The sequence below is a fragment of the Seriola dumerili genome, unplaced genomic scaffold (assembly GCF_002260705.1).
Source record: "Seriola dumerili isolate Sdu_G_001 unplaced genomic scaffold, Sdu_1.0 BDQW01000278.1, whole genome shotgun sequence".
In the NCBI taxonomy this organism is placed as follows: Eukaryota; Metazoa; Chordata; class Actinopteri; order Carangiformes; family Carangidae; genus Seriola; species Seriola dumerili.
The window spans coordinates 679,480-698,731 of record NW_019174533.1 but is presented as its reverse complement, the minus strand read 5'-3'; the positions used below and the strand labels follow the sequence as shown (position 1 = coordinate 698,731).

Here is a 19,252-nt window from a genome sequence, read left to right as displayed (position 1 = left end):
ATACTATTCCAAGGATTATTTGTAAAAAAAAAACTGTTTGTAGATCCATGTGTTTGATCGGGGGTCTGCTACTGTTTGTTAGCTTTCAGGTTACAAATGTAAAGATCCAATCAGATTTCACTTCAGGGGGGTTGGAGGGAGACAGCGAGCGTCTCCGAGCCTAAGACGTAATGACGTAAGGGGGGGGCACTTCAGAGCTAACGCCAATAGGAGAACCTGCAGGCTGAGCTGTAAGACACATTTTTCGTCCTCAATATGAGAAACTCAGATGATGTCAACTGAAAACAAATCCAAAACGAACGGACGAGTTTCATGAACGCAGCGTTTGAATGCTTCCGGGTTGAAGGTCGGCGTCCTTCCTCTCTGGACCAGCGCCAGCGCAAATCAATCCTCAGGCTCCGAACCTGACTGACCTGCAGCAGGTGTTGATCAGCTGACAGAGGGGGACACCTGGGGCCTCACGTACCAAAGCCTTGCGTAAAATTCATACTGAATCGTGGCGTACGCACGAAGCTGGAAAGATGCGTACATACCAACAAAAAAAAAAAAAATCCGTGCTCGCGCAGGATTCCACGTATATTTTTGCACAGAATTATTTTTCTTGGCCTTTATTCACGTTCTCTTGATTAAAATGTGTCAAAAATATTTACACTAGTATTCTGTTTATTTACATCCATGCTCTGTTTTCAATAGACTGTCACAGGGAACGAAGCACCGCGAGAGGATGAGGCTATCCAAATCTTTTCCACGTTAGAGAGTTAGTAAATGAACCACACAAACTATTTTTGTTCTTGTATAAAGTAAATCCTGCAGGTAGTTATGAAGTATTACTTTGTTACAGGATAAGAATACTAAAAGATACCATGCATGAGCTGATGTAGTTTAGGTTGGGTTGTAGTCACATGCAAACAAGCACATTTTCAGAAACTATAATGTTACCTTTCAAATGAGGTTTCATAAATGCATTTTTGCTCACATTCTTCTGTTATAAGCTTATTACATTTACATATGCAAATGGGCGCAAATTAGGTTTAAAACAGGTGGGTTTTATTAAGTATATAAAGAGAATTTATTTGTGTTATCTGGATCTCAATAAAAAGAAAAAGTCAGACACAGACATACAAGTGGATGCTCCACTGCTGCCATCTGATGGTGGTGTTGTGTTACAGCAATGCAGCACAAGGCCAGCCTAAGCTGTAAATTAGCCATCCACCTATTATCATTGGAATATTCTCATATTGATATAAGAGGAAACACAAGACAGGTCATGCACCCAGCAGGAAAAGTCTAGTAAAACACAGGCATCAATTCACAAAACAACACTGGCAACGAAGCACACCCAAGGGTGTTGTCAGGACAGGCTGATGCTCGTGACTTAATATGCAAATCTCTGTGTGATTCTGTGTGAGCCAGTGGATGGCGAGACTCTCCACTTTCAAGACTGACCGGATCAATAGGTCACATGAGGTTACTTAAGAAAATATACTCCTTAAATTATATCTGGATTTCTGGCAGTTCTCATTCTCAGTTATTAGAATTTTATCAGTTTTAAAATAAACAGCATGTTTTCTTTTTATATAGATATCAATTGCTATTGAGATGCATTATGGGAAAGGTAGGGTCAATGTTTTTTGGAGCATGAACCTCACTGGGAACTAAAGGTTACAACATCTCAGATTTATGCAGATTAAGCGTCAACTGTCATTAGTGTCAATTCACTAACCAGACAAACAGGAAGTGCGATAGGGTTCACTGGAGGTCGAGTAATTGTGATAAAATTTTATTCATTGGTCAAACTTATATTTATACTTTTGAGTGTCCTAAAGTTTTCCATTTTTTATATCAGTTACAGTGTGTATATAAATATATATATATATATATATTAGATGAGCTCAAATACAAAGAATGTTTTGTTTTAGTTTTTTTGCCCCAACCTGTCATCTCACCCAAAGGTGTGGCTACATTCACCCAGATAAGTTGACACACAGTAAGTGGGGTGTGAAAGCTATTAATCTTTAATAATAACATTTTGACAAACTCCTTATAAATGCAAAGTCTGCTCACTTTTTTCCCCAGAGCTTTCAACTCACAGTCTTCATCAGGGGAAAGAGTTTCCTCAGTGATCTTGGAGATGCGTTTTATTATAACCATGAAAATTAAATTGTCAAAAAAAAAAATGCTTTTAGCTTTTAAAATCTGATATTTGTCCACAGCTGATTGTTTTCTCGTTTTATCTCTCTTACTTTATGCCTCAACATATGTTTGAAAATGTGTAATGGATTGCTTTTGTAACTGTTTTTGTTCACACCCTGTGTTAGTATTAGTGGCTGTGTCACACCCATGTTAGTTTGTGATACTGTGACCTGCTCCAGGCGTTTTGACTTGTCATAGCAGGAAAACAAATCTTTATAATTACTCACTTCCAGAATGTCCCATGAAGCCGTGCCAGTGAACCGGCACAATAACTGCTACTAAAACCCTGACACAAACACTTGGTTGTTTGTAGGAGACTTTGGTGAGCCTGAATCTGTTTGATTCCTCTGCACCTGACAGAGGGATGATTTTGAAAGGTACTTTTTTAAAATTTAAAGTGAGACGTCAGTGTCGAATCGTGTTATTTTTATGTAATTTCAGTAGTGTAGTCCGCTTTATTTTAGTGGGTATACTGTGGAACGCGCAGGGGGAAGTTTTATGACATTTGTTGAGTTGACTGTCAGATTTTTACAAAAACAAATAGCTGAAGTGCAAAGTTCTGTCACAAAACTATGTTGTTACGTATCCTTGAGCCTTTTTAAGTGGTTATACAGAAAGATTATACCTGCGTGTCATGTCGACTACACCCCCGGTGTAATTTGTCTTCAATGACTGATTACTACCCCACCGATTAAATCTATTAGTTTACCACCAACACGTTGTATAAGTATGGTCTTACGTACCGAAAAATACACAAATACTGTACGTTCATATATAGAAGTTATATGAAATATTCAGTATTAGTGATTATGGGCAGCTTCGGGAACTTTCCATTTTCATTTGAGATGTATTCACTGAAGGAGGAAGAAAATACAGATTAAGATAAAATAATGAGTTAAAAAAAAGAGAAGACGTTGTTTCTGGTTGTTCCTCAATGAAGCTTTGGGGAGGACAGACTGCTCCCTATGTGACAGTGACTTTGTGGAAGGTCCTGGAAACGGCGTTGGGGCTGTTGCTGTGTGAGAACTTAGCCATCAGCAGTTTAGTTCCAGGTGAGGAGGCCATGATGGACACCTGCTTCTCTATCTTCTCGCCTGGCTTTAGAAGATGCAGGCTGGGAAAGAGAGAAAGAGGGGAGAAACTTTTATCTTTTCAGTTTTCAACTCTCACAAAGACACACACATACACACACAATGTCTCCAGAGCGGCCCTGAAACAGTCCGGAGATTAATGGTTTTGCACAAAAGTAGGTAATAATATTGGACAATGAATAAAAGAGGCAATTGACAAGAGATTTGCTGTCCCACAGCACACAGTGATCGTAATGTAAATCTGTGTGTGTTTGTGTGTGTGTGTGTGTGTGTGTGTGTGTGTGTGTGTGAGTGGGTGGCGAGCGCTTAAGTGATGAGTGATTAATAACACCAATTATACAACCAATCCTGTGCCAGCTACAGTGCTCCCAGAACTCACTCTCTGCCCCTTCTCAAGCCAAAGAAGCAAATGCCAGCCCAGCTTTATTGCTCCAGTATTTAGCATGAGGATTTATCACCTCTTAACTTCTCCTGAATCTCTTCTCTTATTAGCTAGCTTATTCCTCTCGAGGGGGAAATTTTTGTGTCTGGGCCAATAAAAAGCCACCATGGCTCCAGGGGACTGCAATAAGAGCAGAATAGGACCAGAACCAGAACCAGGAAAAGTCGGACTCAGAAGTTTTCACACTTTCATTGACAAAGTTTGTCCAGTTAAAGCCATAGAAGAGCTGGTGGAAGAGAAGAAGGAGAGGAAGTGGAAGAGGAGGATTAAGTCTTAACCACAAACAAGGAAACAAATTATGAATAAATAAATAAAATTCAGTGTCATTTAGCGCTGAACAGATGACATCGTGTGGCAGATTAGCAGAAGCAAAGCACATAAACTACCTGAGCCTAAGACTGGTCAACAGGGACAAGAAAATTTTTTACATGAAAACTCTTTGTTTTCCTTTTCTTATTACATTCTGAACTACTACATGTGCCACTATGTTTAACTAGGGCACAATCTGCTTTGAATATAAAGAAATTTTGAAGTAGAAATAAGCAGAGAAAAAGAGGAGGAGATCGTTGCATGAGTATAAAGGTAAATTTAACCCCAGAGTGTGATGGTGCTTTGTTCTCTGTTGCAAAATCTTACCTGACCGCATTCCCATACCACATTCCTCAGACACTCAAACCACACATCAATGTTTTCTTCACAGCTCAAACATAAATGAAAGATATACGTCACTGGAATGTGACCAGGGGGCAAACTCACTCAGTGACTGAACAGACTCACCTGGCCTCATGTTTGCCTTTCAACAAGCCAGATCCCTCCACAGTCAGAACAGCTCCACGCAGAGCTTTGGTGAACTTGTTGGTGAAGGACACCTGGACTGTGTGCTCACTCCTCATCTGGATGCTGTCCCCTCCCTCGATCTGCAGAACAGCAGGTTACATTATCAGATACCGGACGATAAAATCATCTACTCACTCAATATTGAGTTCTGGTGCTCAAAACTTTAGTCCACGTTGTGCTTAGTGGCCATTAAATAGGATTAGTCATGTCCCGCTTTGGGTCTTAAGGTCATGTTTTCCTTGTTTCATACTTTTTATTATTTCCTTTTTTTCTGTTACTCACATGTCCTCTATTTCCCTGCCTTTGCGTATTTCCTGCCGCTGTGATCATCTGCCCCGCCCTTATTAGTTTCACCTGTGTGTCACCGTCTTCCCAATCCTAGTCTATTTAGTCTTTGTGCTCCGCTTCCTCTGCACCAATTCGTCTTTGTCCTATGCATTGGGATATTCAGGCTTATTTCCTGGTGTTTGTTTTCCTTATGATTCTTGCACAATTCCTGGACTCAGCTCTAGTTTAGTTTCATGCTCTACTGGCTGTCTGCCCGTGTACAGAACCATTTTCAGCATGTAAAGACTGATCACTGAGCTCTGCCCTTGTTTCTGATTTGTGCTGTTGAGTCCTCATTTGTGTTTTTTTTTTTACAATTGTTTCAGAATTTCATCAAAAATCACATCTGACATCGGCAACTAATCAAAGTAAAAAATGTTTATGTGCGTTCATGCTTCCAGCAGATAAAAACATATAGTTGTGGATCACAACAGTATTTTTTCAATGGCGGTTGCTCTGACAACAAAACATTGTCTTGTGGTGTTCAACAAGGCAGAAGCTTGGGTCCACTTTTATTTCAAATCTTTGAACCACACATAAAAAATTCTGATGTAGTTACATATACAGACGACTCAGCTGTGTTCTGTGTTTCAACAACATTAGTAAACAGAGAATCAGCATGTTGAGTTGCATACCATTACTAAGTGGGTGAGAATGAACAAATGAACAAACACTGCCGAAACTAAATGCATTGTTTTTGGTGGGAACTGAGATGCGCAAATTATTTGCACATGTGGCACATGTGGAGGCTAAATCAGAGGTCAGAAGGCTCCTAATAAAAACCCACATATTTGACATTTTTGAACACTGATATCAATGAAATATGCAGCAAAACTATGATATACAAGGTTATTGCAAAATACTTATGATTAAGAATGCTAACTGTGTTAGTTACCTCATTCGATCTAAGGAGATGTTTGATATCCTCTGTATATGTTGCAATGGAGTCACTTTCATTTTAAGCTGAAGTAGTGATTGCACTACCAACATATGTGACCATGCAACATGTGACCATTTTTGTTTACCATCTATCTCAAGTCTGGATTCAGCAAAGGGAGCAGAATTTGTATTTTTTTTTTGCTCAAAAGAAAACTTTCAGCACAAAACCAACATACTGACAGTTGAATGTCATTATGATACAATTAGTCAGTGTGATAAGTAATTAGATTTAGGTCACAGGTGGCACAGATGCACAGGGGGGTGGGATGTTTCTCTGATATGTTTTCTGTCTTTGCTCTTCATTAAACTCATAACAGTGACAAGCATGAAGGAGATCAAAGTGAAGAAAATGAAAAATATAAAGAGAAGAAGACAACGCAACATAATTAATTCATAATACTCTGTGAGCTGAAGAGAAGGGAGGAGGCTGGGTGCTGTTGTACCTCTATGTTTATCTCTGGCGAGGTTAGGTTGAACTCCTGTGAATCCAAGACTCTTTCTTCAGTCCCCACGTCCTCTATCACCACTGCAAGATTCACAATGTCGTCACCTGCCACGGCCAACTCATACTCAGAGGGAGGGATGGTGTGCTGGAGTTTCAGGACTGCAGGGAAAGTAAAGGATGTGGTAAAATGAAGGTGAGAGGATAAAAAAAAGAAAAAAGAAGCTAATCAATCAGAAGGTGTTTGTATATGGAGAGTTACAGGCCTCCTTACCGTCATGCGGCATTAGGTGCACCTCCTTATGTGTTTTCCAGAAGCTCTCATGTGCGTGACTGTTGTACTCTTTAATCTGAGCGTTGAGGTATTCCATCAGGACCCTGGGGTTGCTTGTCTGGTTTGTGACCGTCACGCACACGCGAATGCTCTCACCCATGATTGGCTCCCCATCTATTTTTAGGGACACCTCCAAACTAGATGACGAGTCTGAATGTGGGAGATGTGCACATCGTTTGCATTTGTAATACTTTAAAGACATACTAGTGCTATTGGTGAGACTTTTAGTCCTAGAACGCATGTTTTTTGTGTTTGCACTATATCTATAACACTATAGACAAATATATGTGGAAACCCCAGTCACAGGTGCATAAAATTAATAATATAGCCACATCTTCAGTAGAATGGGTCCCACTCATCAAATGTCAATGAACAGTTTCTTTAAAGGAGCTATTTGTAAGTTTTTGGGGGCAGGTGGTGGTGATTGTCGCTTAACAAGAGCTTCGTCCATCATTGCATTTACAAGACAAGAGGTTATAAGTGTTCAGGGCAGATTGGAGGCTACACTGAGTCGCAATCAGGAAGTGACAAGATGGGCCAGGGCTAGCTGGTTAGCGTGCTAACTTCAGAGTTGACATTGGCGTTACTTTCCACGTCTGGAGACAGCTCTTGGTGAGTAAAGGAATGAAGTTTGATGCCGAACTTGCGACATTTCTTCTAGACTGGTGAGTAAACAGCTGTTACTGCTAACGTTAGCTGTGCAGCAATAGCAGAACTTATAAATAGCTCCTTTAATGCAACAAATGCACAACCGTAAAGCAGGAGGCCATACCTGTTGCATAAAATGAGAAATAAAAAAGTAATTAAAAAGTTACAGGTTTGTATCTTCAATAGCTGATCAAGGTGATCAATGTTTATTTTTCTGTGACAGAACAAAAATCATGGACACTGACATGCAGAATTTATGGAGTGCACCTGTGAGCTTTTTTAACTGTTTTGTACCAAACCATAATATAAGTTTAACCAAGACAGTTAGCAGGTCATGAAACAATAACTATAGCGTTCAGGCCAGTGTCACTGTAAAATATTTCAAATATTGCTTTTCTGAAGCACATTTAACCTCTGACCTCCCGGTGGAGACAACTGCAAGATACAAGCCCATACAGTATACTCAACGAGGGCAACTGTGGCTGGCATGTTCATTAATCAAGCTAAAAAGCCTTAAGATGTCAGGGTGAAACAAAACACATTAAACAAAAAGAACATATCATTACAATGCAAATGTTATTACCGATGGGCCATTTGTGCAAATTACCTGCTCCTAATAATCAGTGCAAGCTGCATGCATTCAGACTAAAAGGAAAATGTTTCATATACTGGAAAGCTGTCATCTTAAACAGCATGCTTTGGAGGGACGAATAAATTATTTTGAATTTGGATTAGCCTGAAAACTAAATGCACAAGCCACAATGAAAAGCTTTGCCTTTGATAGAAAACAAAATGTTGAATGAATGGATGAGGGAGTCATCACACTAGTATTACTACTTCTAATATTGATATTAGAGCAGTGATACATATATACACATATATACATATATTTGATTTTTTGACAGTATGAGTAGTATTAAAGCTTACCTCCTCCTTCGTTGGTGGGCATCAGACATGAACGGTTCATCATCATCATGTCTCCTGTAAAAGAAAGTGAGATTTTGAAATTATGAAAAAGCAAGAGCATCAAAATCTAAACAGCGAAATGCTTGAGAGTTCATCAAGAGGCATAGCTAGACCACATGTTGTAAGACACATAAAATTACGTTGGTCATGCAGTTTCATTGCTCCGTTTTTGTCTTTGAATTATACAGAAACTGGGGTGATGATGGCCGAATGATTAGGAGCGTGTACCACATGGGCTCAAATGCCCTGATCAGCAAGTTCCCGGTTTGACTCCCGGCTTCCCCTACCTCCTCCCTGCATTTCCTGTCTGTCTCTACTGTCTCTATCAAAAACAAGCATAAAAAAATATTCAGAAACTGTGGAGTGTTGCATTTAGTGCGTCTCAGTGATGGACAGAATCTAATCTATATTTGCATCGGAATGTCACCACATTAACTTTTGTTTTTGTCTTCCCAGTGAAGCCAAAGCAGTGATACATATATACACATATATACACATATATACATATATTTGATTTTTTGACAGTATGAGTAGTATTAAAGCTTACCTCCTCCTTCGTTGGTGGGCATCAGACATGAACGGTTCATCATCCTGTCTCCTGTAAAACAAAATTGATATTTTGAAATTATGAAAAAGCAAGAGCATCAAAATCTAAACAGCGAAATGCTTGAGAGTTCATCAAGAGGCATAGCTAGACCACATGTTGTAAGACACATAAAATGATGTCGGTCATGCAGTTTCATTGCTCCGTTCTTGTCTCAGAATTATACAGAAACTGGGGTGATGATGGCCGAATGATTAGGAGCGTGTACCACATGGGCTCAAATGCCCTGATCAGCAAGTTCCCGGTTTGACTCCCGGCTTCCCCTACCTCCTCCCTGCATTTCCTGTCTGTCTCTACTGTCTCTATCAAAAACAAGCATAAAAAAATATTCAGAAACTGTGGAGTGTTGCATTTAGTGCGTCTCACTGATGGACAGAATCTAATCTATATTTACATCGGAATGTCACCACATTAACTTTTGTTTTTGTCTTCCCAGTTATGCACCGTTTCTCCTTCTGTTATCCTTCAACTGCACATTAAGTTCACTCAGTTTTCAGGTATCATGTGTTTCATGGTCGAAAGGAGGGTGGAGATGCTTTATTACCTTCAGAGTGACTTGATTGGAACTTCCCTGAAAAAAAAGAACAGAAAATGTGAAGAAAAACTCTGTCACATATGTGGAAAACAAAGACAAAACATACCCTACTTCAACTGTCTCTTCATATTGCACTTGCATTAATCGATTAAAGAAGACAAACAACATTGATACCGTCTCAAAGACACAGGACCTTCTCTTACATCTCTTGCTCTTATAAGTTTGTGTCAGATTCTCTGGGCCGTCCGAGCCGATGCTCTTGGTGTAGATCAGCTGCCCCACCGCCTCCTTATCCACCTTCCTCGACACCACTGCTCCACTGCGCACAATCAACCGCTCGACATCGGCGTCAACTGAGGCGCATATGAACGGCGTGTCAAATGCGTTGCCAAGGACGCGGTGCTGGACCGCAGCTACTGAGCAAGGGCCACAGCGGTATGTCCCTGCAGAGACACATGTTTAACACTCAACAATCAGTCGCCTTATCCTGTTCTTTCCAATCGATGTTTATGTCCAAATCTTTAACTGTTATTGTAATCCAAATAAATAACATTAACATTAGTTGAGGCCCTGTTGGGGGCAGGGAACCCACCTGCACTCTTCTCCTGGGGGGTCGGGTCCACTACCTGCCAGCCGTCAAACTCTCCACTGAGGTCTGGTCTTCTCATCCAGCACTCCACCCATACATGGAAGTTCCTGCAGGACATACAGTACACACACACACACACACACACACACACACGTTAATATAAAACATTCATTAAGTTCATGTTAAAACAGTCAAAAGAAAAGTCTATTACTATAAACTGTCAGATCAAACTGATAACTAAGCAATTAAAATACCAACTGTTATCTTTAGGGTTTGAAAGCAAGTGACACCAACCAAATGCTGTCTCTTGACATGTTGAGCTTCTCCCCTGTGCTTGAGTAATACTCCTCAATTTTCCCGTTGGCGTTACAGTCATGGGCTGCATTAAAAACTGTCACCACCCTGGAGGGAATGCCCAGCACTCTCATCACTGGAAAAGAAAGAAAACCTCACTTATATTATCGAATTAAGGCCTGAAGTATTAACCCTGTTTAATAAAAATATAAAAGACATCAAATGAAGTATCCAAAAGAACAAAATACAAAAAAAACAAACCAAAGAAAACCAAGTTCTATTGGTATCTGACCATCCATCCATGGTATCTGTTGGTTTACTACTTTTCATTTTCTTATTTTATGTTTATTTATTTGTCATTTTTTGGTAACATATATGATTTCTTAATATTCACGTTTAGTATAAACAAGATCAGCATGTATCCCCTCAGTTGGGAGACTGTATCCTACACTTCCCATAATGCAGTTTGATAGTAGCTTCTCATTTGCTCCTCTCTGCGTGGTAAGCAAAAAAACATTCTTTCATTTGTCCTGCAAAATCTCCCACAGGTGTTCAGTCAGTTTGTGATTTTGTTGCTGTGAAGACCATAGCATATGATGCACCTCATTTTTATACTTCAACCATTCTCTTGCCCTGTAGCAGATCACCTGCACTCATTATGTTTATCTCGCAATTTATGTTGTTAGTTAAGGTCTTATGTTTCGCTTTGCTAATTTGCTCTCTGAAAGGACGAGAGACTAATAACTGGAATAAAACCAATAAATTATATGCAATAAACTAGATGCAAGTATCACAACTATGTAGTATAAAAAAAGCTGTATGTTATTAGCTTAGCTTATCAGGAATATTGGAAGCGACTGAGACCTTTGAGGCCATGTAGGGTGACGACTCTGTGATAGAGATACGTTCAGTAAAACTTAAATGTTACCCAGTGATTTTGGCATAAATATACTCGTGTGTCCCGGTTATTCAAAGTACCTGTGCAGAGGACAGACGCAAAGACCCAGCATTGTCCATAGCGCACCGGGCTAAAGTTGGATGAGACCCAGCGCTGAAGGATGTCAGCACTGCCGCTCCACTCTGTCGGCCTAACGCCATCTTCGCAGCTGCCCTGCCACTTCCCCTGCAGAATGCCCAGGTCATCCTGACAGTTCACCTTTGACAGGAGGAGACACATTACTGACCTTTCTTTCTGTCTTTGCTGTGAAACTGCAGAGAAAACTGTTCCTCAATAAACTCTATTCATGTTATTGATAATATTTGTCACAAATCTGGCATGAGAGGGAATGCATGTGCATACATATACAGTTTTTGTGAGTGTTGTCTCTCACCATAGCACAGACCACCCTGCTAATGTAGACAGGGTCCCCTCGATGGGTGTAGTCGCTGAATTTGTCATGTAAGTGCTGCGGGCTGATCTGCAGGAGCTTCAGACATGCCTCTAGGACCCCAGGCTCATACTGCACATGTGGAAAACAAATGCAATCTTGCAAATAATGCTGTGATTATACAAGATCCGTTCACGATAGCTACACGATTGTCACATACCTGACCAAATGACCAGGGACGCTGACAGATGTTTAGATTGGTGCCCATGAAGATCACCCCATAATCGCTCTTGATGTACTCTTGTATTTCGTCATTGTCTTGCATGTACACCGGATCATCTGAAAAGCAATGGCAGTGGCATATGAATGACTTCTATGACCGGTTAATAGGAAAACTGTAGTCATAACAAGAAGGAGTTTGACTTCATGGACCCACGTATCAGCCAAGGGTTGCAGAGCAGCACAAACACTCCCACTGCGTAGCTCCTCCTGTACTGTGTGGTCTCTATGTGGAGCAGGAGGTCGTATACACCCACCGAGGACAAAACAGGGGAGCATAAGTGGATGGTGACCGACTCAGAATGCATGTTGCCGGGGTAGATTTTGGCGGTCCAACGCTGGGTGCAGAACTGTTCATCAGCAAAATGGACTGGGGCCTTCCAAGCCATATTGCCTGTACGGTGAATGAGAATTGAATCAGCAGGACTATGTAACGTTTGAATGAAGAGATCATTTTGGCATCTGGAATTGACTCAGTAACATCAATAATACAGTGATGCATATTCAAAGTTTGCTAATATTAGCCACCACAAAGATGCTTTATAACAAAGATGGCCCAATTATGACACTTCCCGTCTCTTAAGTGGGCGTGGTCAGCTGGTATGAAGTGACAGTAGCAGTGTGGTAGTGTAATATCTAATTTTTCTCATTTACCTGTCTGCATCCTTTGGAAAAGAAAAGACAGATACGTAGTTCCTGTTATTACATCCTATTGTTTTTTAACACTAGTTGATGTACTTTTGCTTGTCCATGTCAAAAAACAATAAAATACAAAACAATACAACACTAGACACAGTACAAATTTGCGCCTTATTTTGTTGCCTGTCTTTATCTGCTAACTTAATATCTGATCAACCCAGTGCAACATCTTATCAGTCTAATAATCCTCTATTTTTCCCTCCAAAAACAGTAAAATAATAATAATACTACCAATAATAATATAATAATAATCATAGTATTGTTAAGCAAAGAAACACAAGTTTTAGTTCAGTTTTATCTGTGTCTCCGGTTGGAGAGCGACATCTCAAACAATTTTACTTAAAATGTGAGCAGATGGATTCGATACCTAGCCGAACCTCCAGCACCAGGCTCTCGGTGTAAGGACTCCACTTGTCATCAAACATCAGGGTGAATTTGAACGGTTTCCCACGTCGCACCACCAGGTGCTTTTCGCTGAACCCCTGCGTCTCATGGTAAAGGTGGTTATCATGAGCCTCAAAGTTGACTAACTTCAGTTGGCAAAGGTCGTAGGCAACGCCTGGAAGAACAGATGATGTATTATGAAATCCACACTGATCTCGAGACTGTAGGAAAAACATTATAGAGGCATGGCGCCGTGGAGTTCAAGTAAAAGATGTGCATGGGGGAAGAAGGGGAGAGAGGAGTTCTGGAGCACAGTGTTAATAGAACATACAAAACAATACATTTAGTTCAGGAAAATAATGAAATAAGTAAGTGTTGTCAGCTCTGAGTTTTTTCTGACTCTGTGTCACATAACTTTAAAATACCATCTTCACATTCTGCATTCTGCTTTACAACTGTTGTTTACATTCCCAGCTTTACAGCCTGTCTTTGTGCATTCATTATCTTTACTTACTAAAATACATGAGTAATAATAGTAAAACAAAGAAACACACAGAGATTTTTCAATGGAATATTCTGTCTATCTACTTAAAGGTTCATCAAAGTTTGTTAGAAAGTTTCTTGTCAGGCCAGAAATGAGATAGCTGAGTATTAAATGACAAGTTTATGTAAAATTACATCAAAACTCTCAAACAAAAGTCAATGTAACTTTAAAGTAACTCAGAAACATGCACGCGTCCTTCTCTGGACAAAAGAAAAAGCTTGAGGTTAAGCACGATTTCCAGAACAAACTCACCACAGTTCTGTGTTTGCTGCATGCAGTTCATGGTGTGACAGCAGGAGCTGTAAGTGACGGAGGGAACAAAAAGCATGCTCCGCCCCCCCACTGATTAGCATCTCACTCTTTCCCTGTGATCAACCCACCACTGTATGACACACACACACACACACACACACACACACATATATATATCCTGCACACTGTGGTCCACAGGAACAAACTTTATACTATACAATTATTCTTTAACAATCATTAACCCGACAGAGTCCAGCTCGGTGAGCAGCAGCATGTCATGGGTAGAATTTAACTCATATAATGTTCTCTAACAAACAGTCATGGTGGTGAAACACATTCATTTTGTTCAGTCTGTATGAAGACACACTGTCTTAATTCATGACTTAACAGAACAACATTTCAAGTCACCGTGACTTGATTCACCAGGAAGTGACTGGACAGGTCAGTCCTGTTCACTGTTATCAATCAATCCAGTTCATCAGTCCTGTAAAAACACTTACAGCTGCTTGTTTTGTTAGATTACATTATTTATTAAGGTGTAAAGAATACAACATCAGAAACTTTTTAATATAATGTAGTGCAAAAAAAAAGGAAAAAAAAAAAAAGGATTTATTTATACAAACAAAGTGCCAGAATAAACCTGAGGTATGTGGGAGCCCCTTTAGGGTTTAGGGGTTTGTTTTCCTGTTAGTAATAAAGTTTTACATTCAAGTTTGTACAATTAGTGGTTGTTTGCAAAATGATATAATCATGATGATTTTAATCTTTCAACTTGTCATATTACTGTAAATAAGACTACTGACTGGTATATGCCCTGGTTCCCCAACACCTGACGCGGACCTTGTTGACCCGGGCGACGTCCGAGGTCTGTTTCCATATACGTACATATATTACATTTAAATCTATATTAATTATTTATTTTATTCATTAAAAAAAGGGCATTTCTGCATGCACAGTCTATCCATGGGATCTGTCTTTTCTGGAACTGATTCAAGTTCAAATTTGCATAGAACCAGCATGTAATATGAAACAAGGACACACCCACTGAGTAATTGAAGAACGCCGAAACTCACCTCTGCAGGTTTTTCTGAAAATTGTCACACACTGAGATCATGATTAATTACGACATATAAAGTTGAGTGTGTGTCAATTATAATTATCGGTTATATACAGCAGTCAAACACCCACGCACACCTTTCTCTAGAAAAGTGTTGGTTCAGTGGAAGAGTGACAACTAAGATCGACTCACACACAGATAAAGCCCCCCACGCTGCGTCATCTGTCCTTGTTGACACTGACGATCACGATTCTTGTGCCACCTTCCACACGCTGTCGTCTACAGCTGCGAGAGAAACCCCATTAACAATCAATTTAACGATTATTAAAACATATACATATATATATATATATATATATAATATGCAACACTGGTGGTCTCGCAAGTTAAAATGAAAGCTACTTTTTTTTTTTTAGTTGGTTAAAAAAGCTTTTTAAACCAATTCTGCCACAGAATTAATCATGAGAAACATGTAGGTAAATATGACTGGGATTTCTCACTTCAGGGGTTGCAATCTGAAAAAAAAAAAAAGAAAATGATGTAAAACAAGAAAAGAGACACAAAATGACCACAAATAGACAGTCTGTGGGTCTTGTTCCTACATCAGAGGCGCTTTTACATGTCTGCACCCAGCTGCTGTTCATAACCCGTCCATTTCAGAGCTGCAAACAGCTGGGATTTAAGTTTTAGTTATTACACTGAATTTAAAAAAAAAAAAAGACCACACACACTGAGATCATTATAATTTATGATGACATGTAGAGTTGGACACAAATTGTCATTATAATTACGACCTTTATCTCATTACCAACGAAGCTGAGGGTCACACACCCAGTTCACACCTTTTTCTGAAGAAGTGAAGGTGCCTGAGGGAACGACAACTTGGATCGACCCACATTACTTCACTTTACACGCATCAATCTACATTTAAAATAAAAAAAAGAAAGAAAGAAAGAAAGTTCTGGGCCTCATCATTTAATCTTTTGGTTTTCGTGTGGATTAAACAAACGAGATGAGACATATTCATGTTTCATATGATGTCAAACTTTTTTTCTTTTAACACCTGAAGTTTAACTGACTCAAAGTGTTTGCAAACTCAGCAGAACGAGATTCAAAATCATTAGGATTTAATAAAACAAAACAACCTCGGTGATAAAAAATACAGCTAACTGGAAAAACACAAACTCCTGTGCAATGTAAAATCAATTCAGCACAACAGCCCTGTAATAAACACTACTACACCACTACTACTACCTCTGAGTAAGGTCATATTTTACCTTTACTTTACTTACCTTTACCTCATATGATGGTTTCTCGGCTCGTTTCCTGTCCTCTCTGTGCTGTGGTGGGTGAAGGGCTCCCTCTAGCTGCATAGGTGAGACAGTTTTTTTTTTTATGGCAGTAAAAATCTCAGTCCATCATTTTGATAATTGTAAGATAATGTGTATTCCCTCAAATACAAGAAGCATGGGTTTTTGTTTGTTTTTTTTAAAACAATTCTGGTCGGAAAGTGAATAAACGACTCTACGACCACAAAGAAACACAAAGTGACGACAGAAGAGGCGGAAAACGACAACAAAGACGTAAAAACAACCACAAAGAGACACAAAACGACCACGAACAGACGGTCTGCGGGTCTTGCTCCTCCATCAGAGGGGTGTGGAGGTGTCGGCACACAGCAGCTGTCCAGCTGTCCATGCCTGTAAGATATTTGGAGTTACAATTTGTTTATTAAACTGAATTAAAAACTACGCAACTGTCTGTTACTGCGAAGAACCAGGTCTTTAAAATGTGAGTTTAAACACAGTTTTACTCATTAATTAATGCAAATGGTTAAATGGTACGACAGAGGGAGTATTAGAGCCACATTGAGGAGGAAAAAAATGAAATTATGAGAATAAAGTCGTAATTTTGAGAATAAAATCATGATATTGCAGAAAAAGTGGTAATTTTAGGTTACATGCTGGTTCAGAGTGGAAATATCAGCTTTAAAATGAGGAACGTGGAGCGTCCTGTGAAGTTCTACTTTAGGTTTCAAAAATAAGGAGAAACTTTCTTTTTCTTCCTCAGTGTGGCGCTAATACCCATTCTTAAAATGGGTTTGATGTTTTATCCTCTTTCATATTACAGAACGACATGCTAATGAGTCAAATCAAAATAGTTAATTTTTTATTTTTGTCAAAGAAAAAGTGATACAAAAGGGCATATTGGAGCCCATTAATAATTCACAAGTACAAACCTGTATTTTTTTTTAACCCAGAATGTAGCAACAGATAATAAAATTTGTAAAAAAAGAAAAAAAGTGATTGATTGTTAAATTGCTGGATAAGCCACAGTTTCCCTTAAAAGCATTTTGAACAGCAACTAAATCAGGAGTCATTGGAGTCAATTCGCTTTTGTTCTGTTAAAGCAAATGTCATAGCCTCTGTCGGCGGACTGAGCTTAAAACCTTTGTGTCCCAACAGTGACTTCAACACATGGAGAAACACCTTTTTATAGAGATATGATAGTGTTACATCATTTGGATCAAATCTTATATTTCATGATGAATTCAATCGAGCTCCGACCCATTATTTCAAAAATATCCCACTCATCGTCTCCTTCTGCAGTTTTAACTGAAGGAGATTCGATTTCAAACAAAAGGTGCAAATGTTGTTATCTTTGAACTTTTCCCGAAACAAAACTGCATTCTTTCACCGTGACCGCACAGAGTAATTAATCCTCATTTGACAATTGTTAACAATTCATATTTTACGCCAAACAAGGCACTGCATCCGTCCTGCAGAGAACCAAAACATCACACAACTTTCACAAAGGCTGGCGACATGAACTGCTCACGTTCGGTCGATCATTTCAGCCGCCGGTGGAAGCTGAAGACCGAGACAGGAAAAAAAAAAAAAAGATACCATAAGATACATTCTAGGAAGCCTCGCATTTCAGTGGCTTATAAAGATGCTGTCAGTTTAAAAAAAAAAAAAACTTGTCAGATGCTGATAAAATTATACGCTGGATTTTTAAGGTTTCCAAACATAACAAACGAAAAGAAAAGATGGCTGCGGTTGCAAGGTTTTCACACATTCACATGAGGCACCCAAGGGCTACACTACAATACATGTACAACCTTAGAACAGCAATGTTGCCTGCAACTGCGATATCTAATAACCTACACTGAAGTGACTGACCGCGCCGCGACCGGGCAGGGCCTGAAGAATTAAGTTACACATTAAGTCACATTAAGTCAAAAATGACAAATATACTCTATTTGTGAATTTCCCTTGAAAAATATTTGTTGGCATCATTTGGCCAATGCGAAGGTTGCACATGCACAAAAGGTAAGATAGGAAAATATATATTCTCCATAAGGGCAAAACAAAAACAAACAAACAAAACAAAAGAAAAAAAACATGGCAAAATGTAAATGTGCTACTAATGAGAAGCTAATTTACAAAACAAAATTCTTCTTTTCACCAGTGAAGGACAATTAAACAAAGCATGACTTAAAATAAAAGTATGGGTATAAAGTCCCTTCCTGCCAGAAAATGAATAAAAAAATTTTGTACCATTTTTTCTATTAAAACTTTTTTTTCCTTTTTAAATAAATATGAAATTCAACAAAACAACTTGTATTTTTTTGTTTTTTTTTTCCCCACACACATGCACCCGCACACACACACACACACACACACACACACATTAAGTTCCTACATTTCAGGAATGCAAAAACATGTTAGCTTACATAACTTAGAACAAGAGAAAAAAAAAAGTTTGATGCAGACATTTCTAACAACAACAATCACGACGACGACGACGACAACACACAACACGTAGCAGGACAGTTTTCCATCTCACACTGAGCACATGATGAGAGAACATGTTATTGCTGCTTAATTCAATTGAAAAATCAATGTGGTTTCAACAGAAACACAAACAAGATGTGTAGTAGCATGTGGACACGAAGCCTGACGCGACTACAGTGGAAAAACAAGCAGGAATTAATGCTTTTTGGGCTGAGACTAAGATGTGCGTCCCTTTACTTGGTAAAGGTCATAGATTTAAGGCTTGAACATTAACTTCCTGAACTGATCTGATGTGCATATAGCTGAAGTGAGAGCCCATCACTTCCACTTAACTTCCTCCTGAAGCAATCACTGTTCTACACTGATTAGATTGATAAAAGTAAAGATGCAGCTGTGCTTTAATTTGCCCTTGAATGATAAATAAACCATAGAGAGAATGCTTTCAGAAAACATGCGATGAAGAGTGAACGGCTTGTGAGGATCTGCTGAAGTTTTCTCACCTGAACCCCCGGCTGAAAAAAACCAACCAACCAACAAACAAACAAACAAAAAAAAAAAGAACCTCGTGCACCACCTTCCAGCGCTTTCTAAAACTGTAAGAATCTATTGTCAACCTACACGTCACCTGTGAAACACATCTAAAACAGTCACTCTCATGTTGCATCAAAAAC

The 19,252-nt window shown here is 39.2% G+C and overlaps 1 protein-coding gene across 1 annotated transcript; it reads right to left on the bottom strand.

Moving 5' to 3' along the window:
• Positions 1–1,048: 1,048 nt before the first annotated feature.
• LOC111230698 (protein-glutamine gamma-glutamyltransferase 2-like) lies at positions 1,049–13,803 on the bottom strand. The gene is made up of 16 exons (XM_022757515.1): positions 13,728–13,803; positions 12,915–13,106; positions 12,006–12,242; positions 11,790–11,908; positions 11,573–11,701; positions 11,220–11,397; positions 10,242–10,377; positions 9,951–10,054; positions 9,562–9,801; positions 9,368–9,394; positions 8,767–8,817; positions 8,181–8,234; positions 6,546–6,755; positions 6,273–6,433; positions 4,504–4,643; positions 1,049–3,307 (listed from the first exon to the last, which is right to left on the bottom strand). The coding sequence occupies exons 1-16, from the start codon at positions 13,801–13,803 to the stop codon at positions 3,157–3,159; spliced, it is 2,205 nt and encodes a 734-aa protein (XP_022613236.1). The 3' UTR covers positions 1,049–3,156.
• Between the last annotated feature and the right edge of the window lie 5,449 nt (positions 13,804–19,252).

Bases quoted from the DNA above. Each gene is read 5' to 3' on its own strand.
- LOC111230698 (XM_022757515.1), bottom strand. From the start codon at position 13,803: ATGCTTTTTGTTCCCTCCGTCACTTACAGCTCCTGCTGTCACACCATG. The intron at 8,235-8,766 runs GTAAGCTTTAAT...TTTCTTTTACAG, and splicing joins GCCCACCAACGAAGGAGGAG to GAGACATGATGATGATGAAC. The intron at 6,756-8,180 runs GTAAGCTTTAAT...TCCCACATTCAG, and splicing joins GCCCACCAACGAAGGAGGAG to ACTCGTCATCTAGTTTGGAG.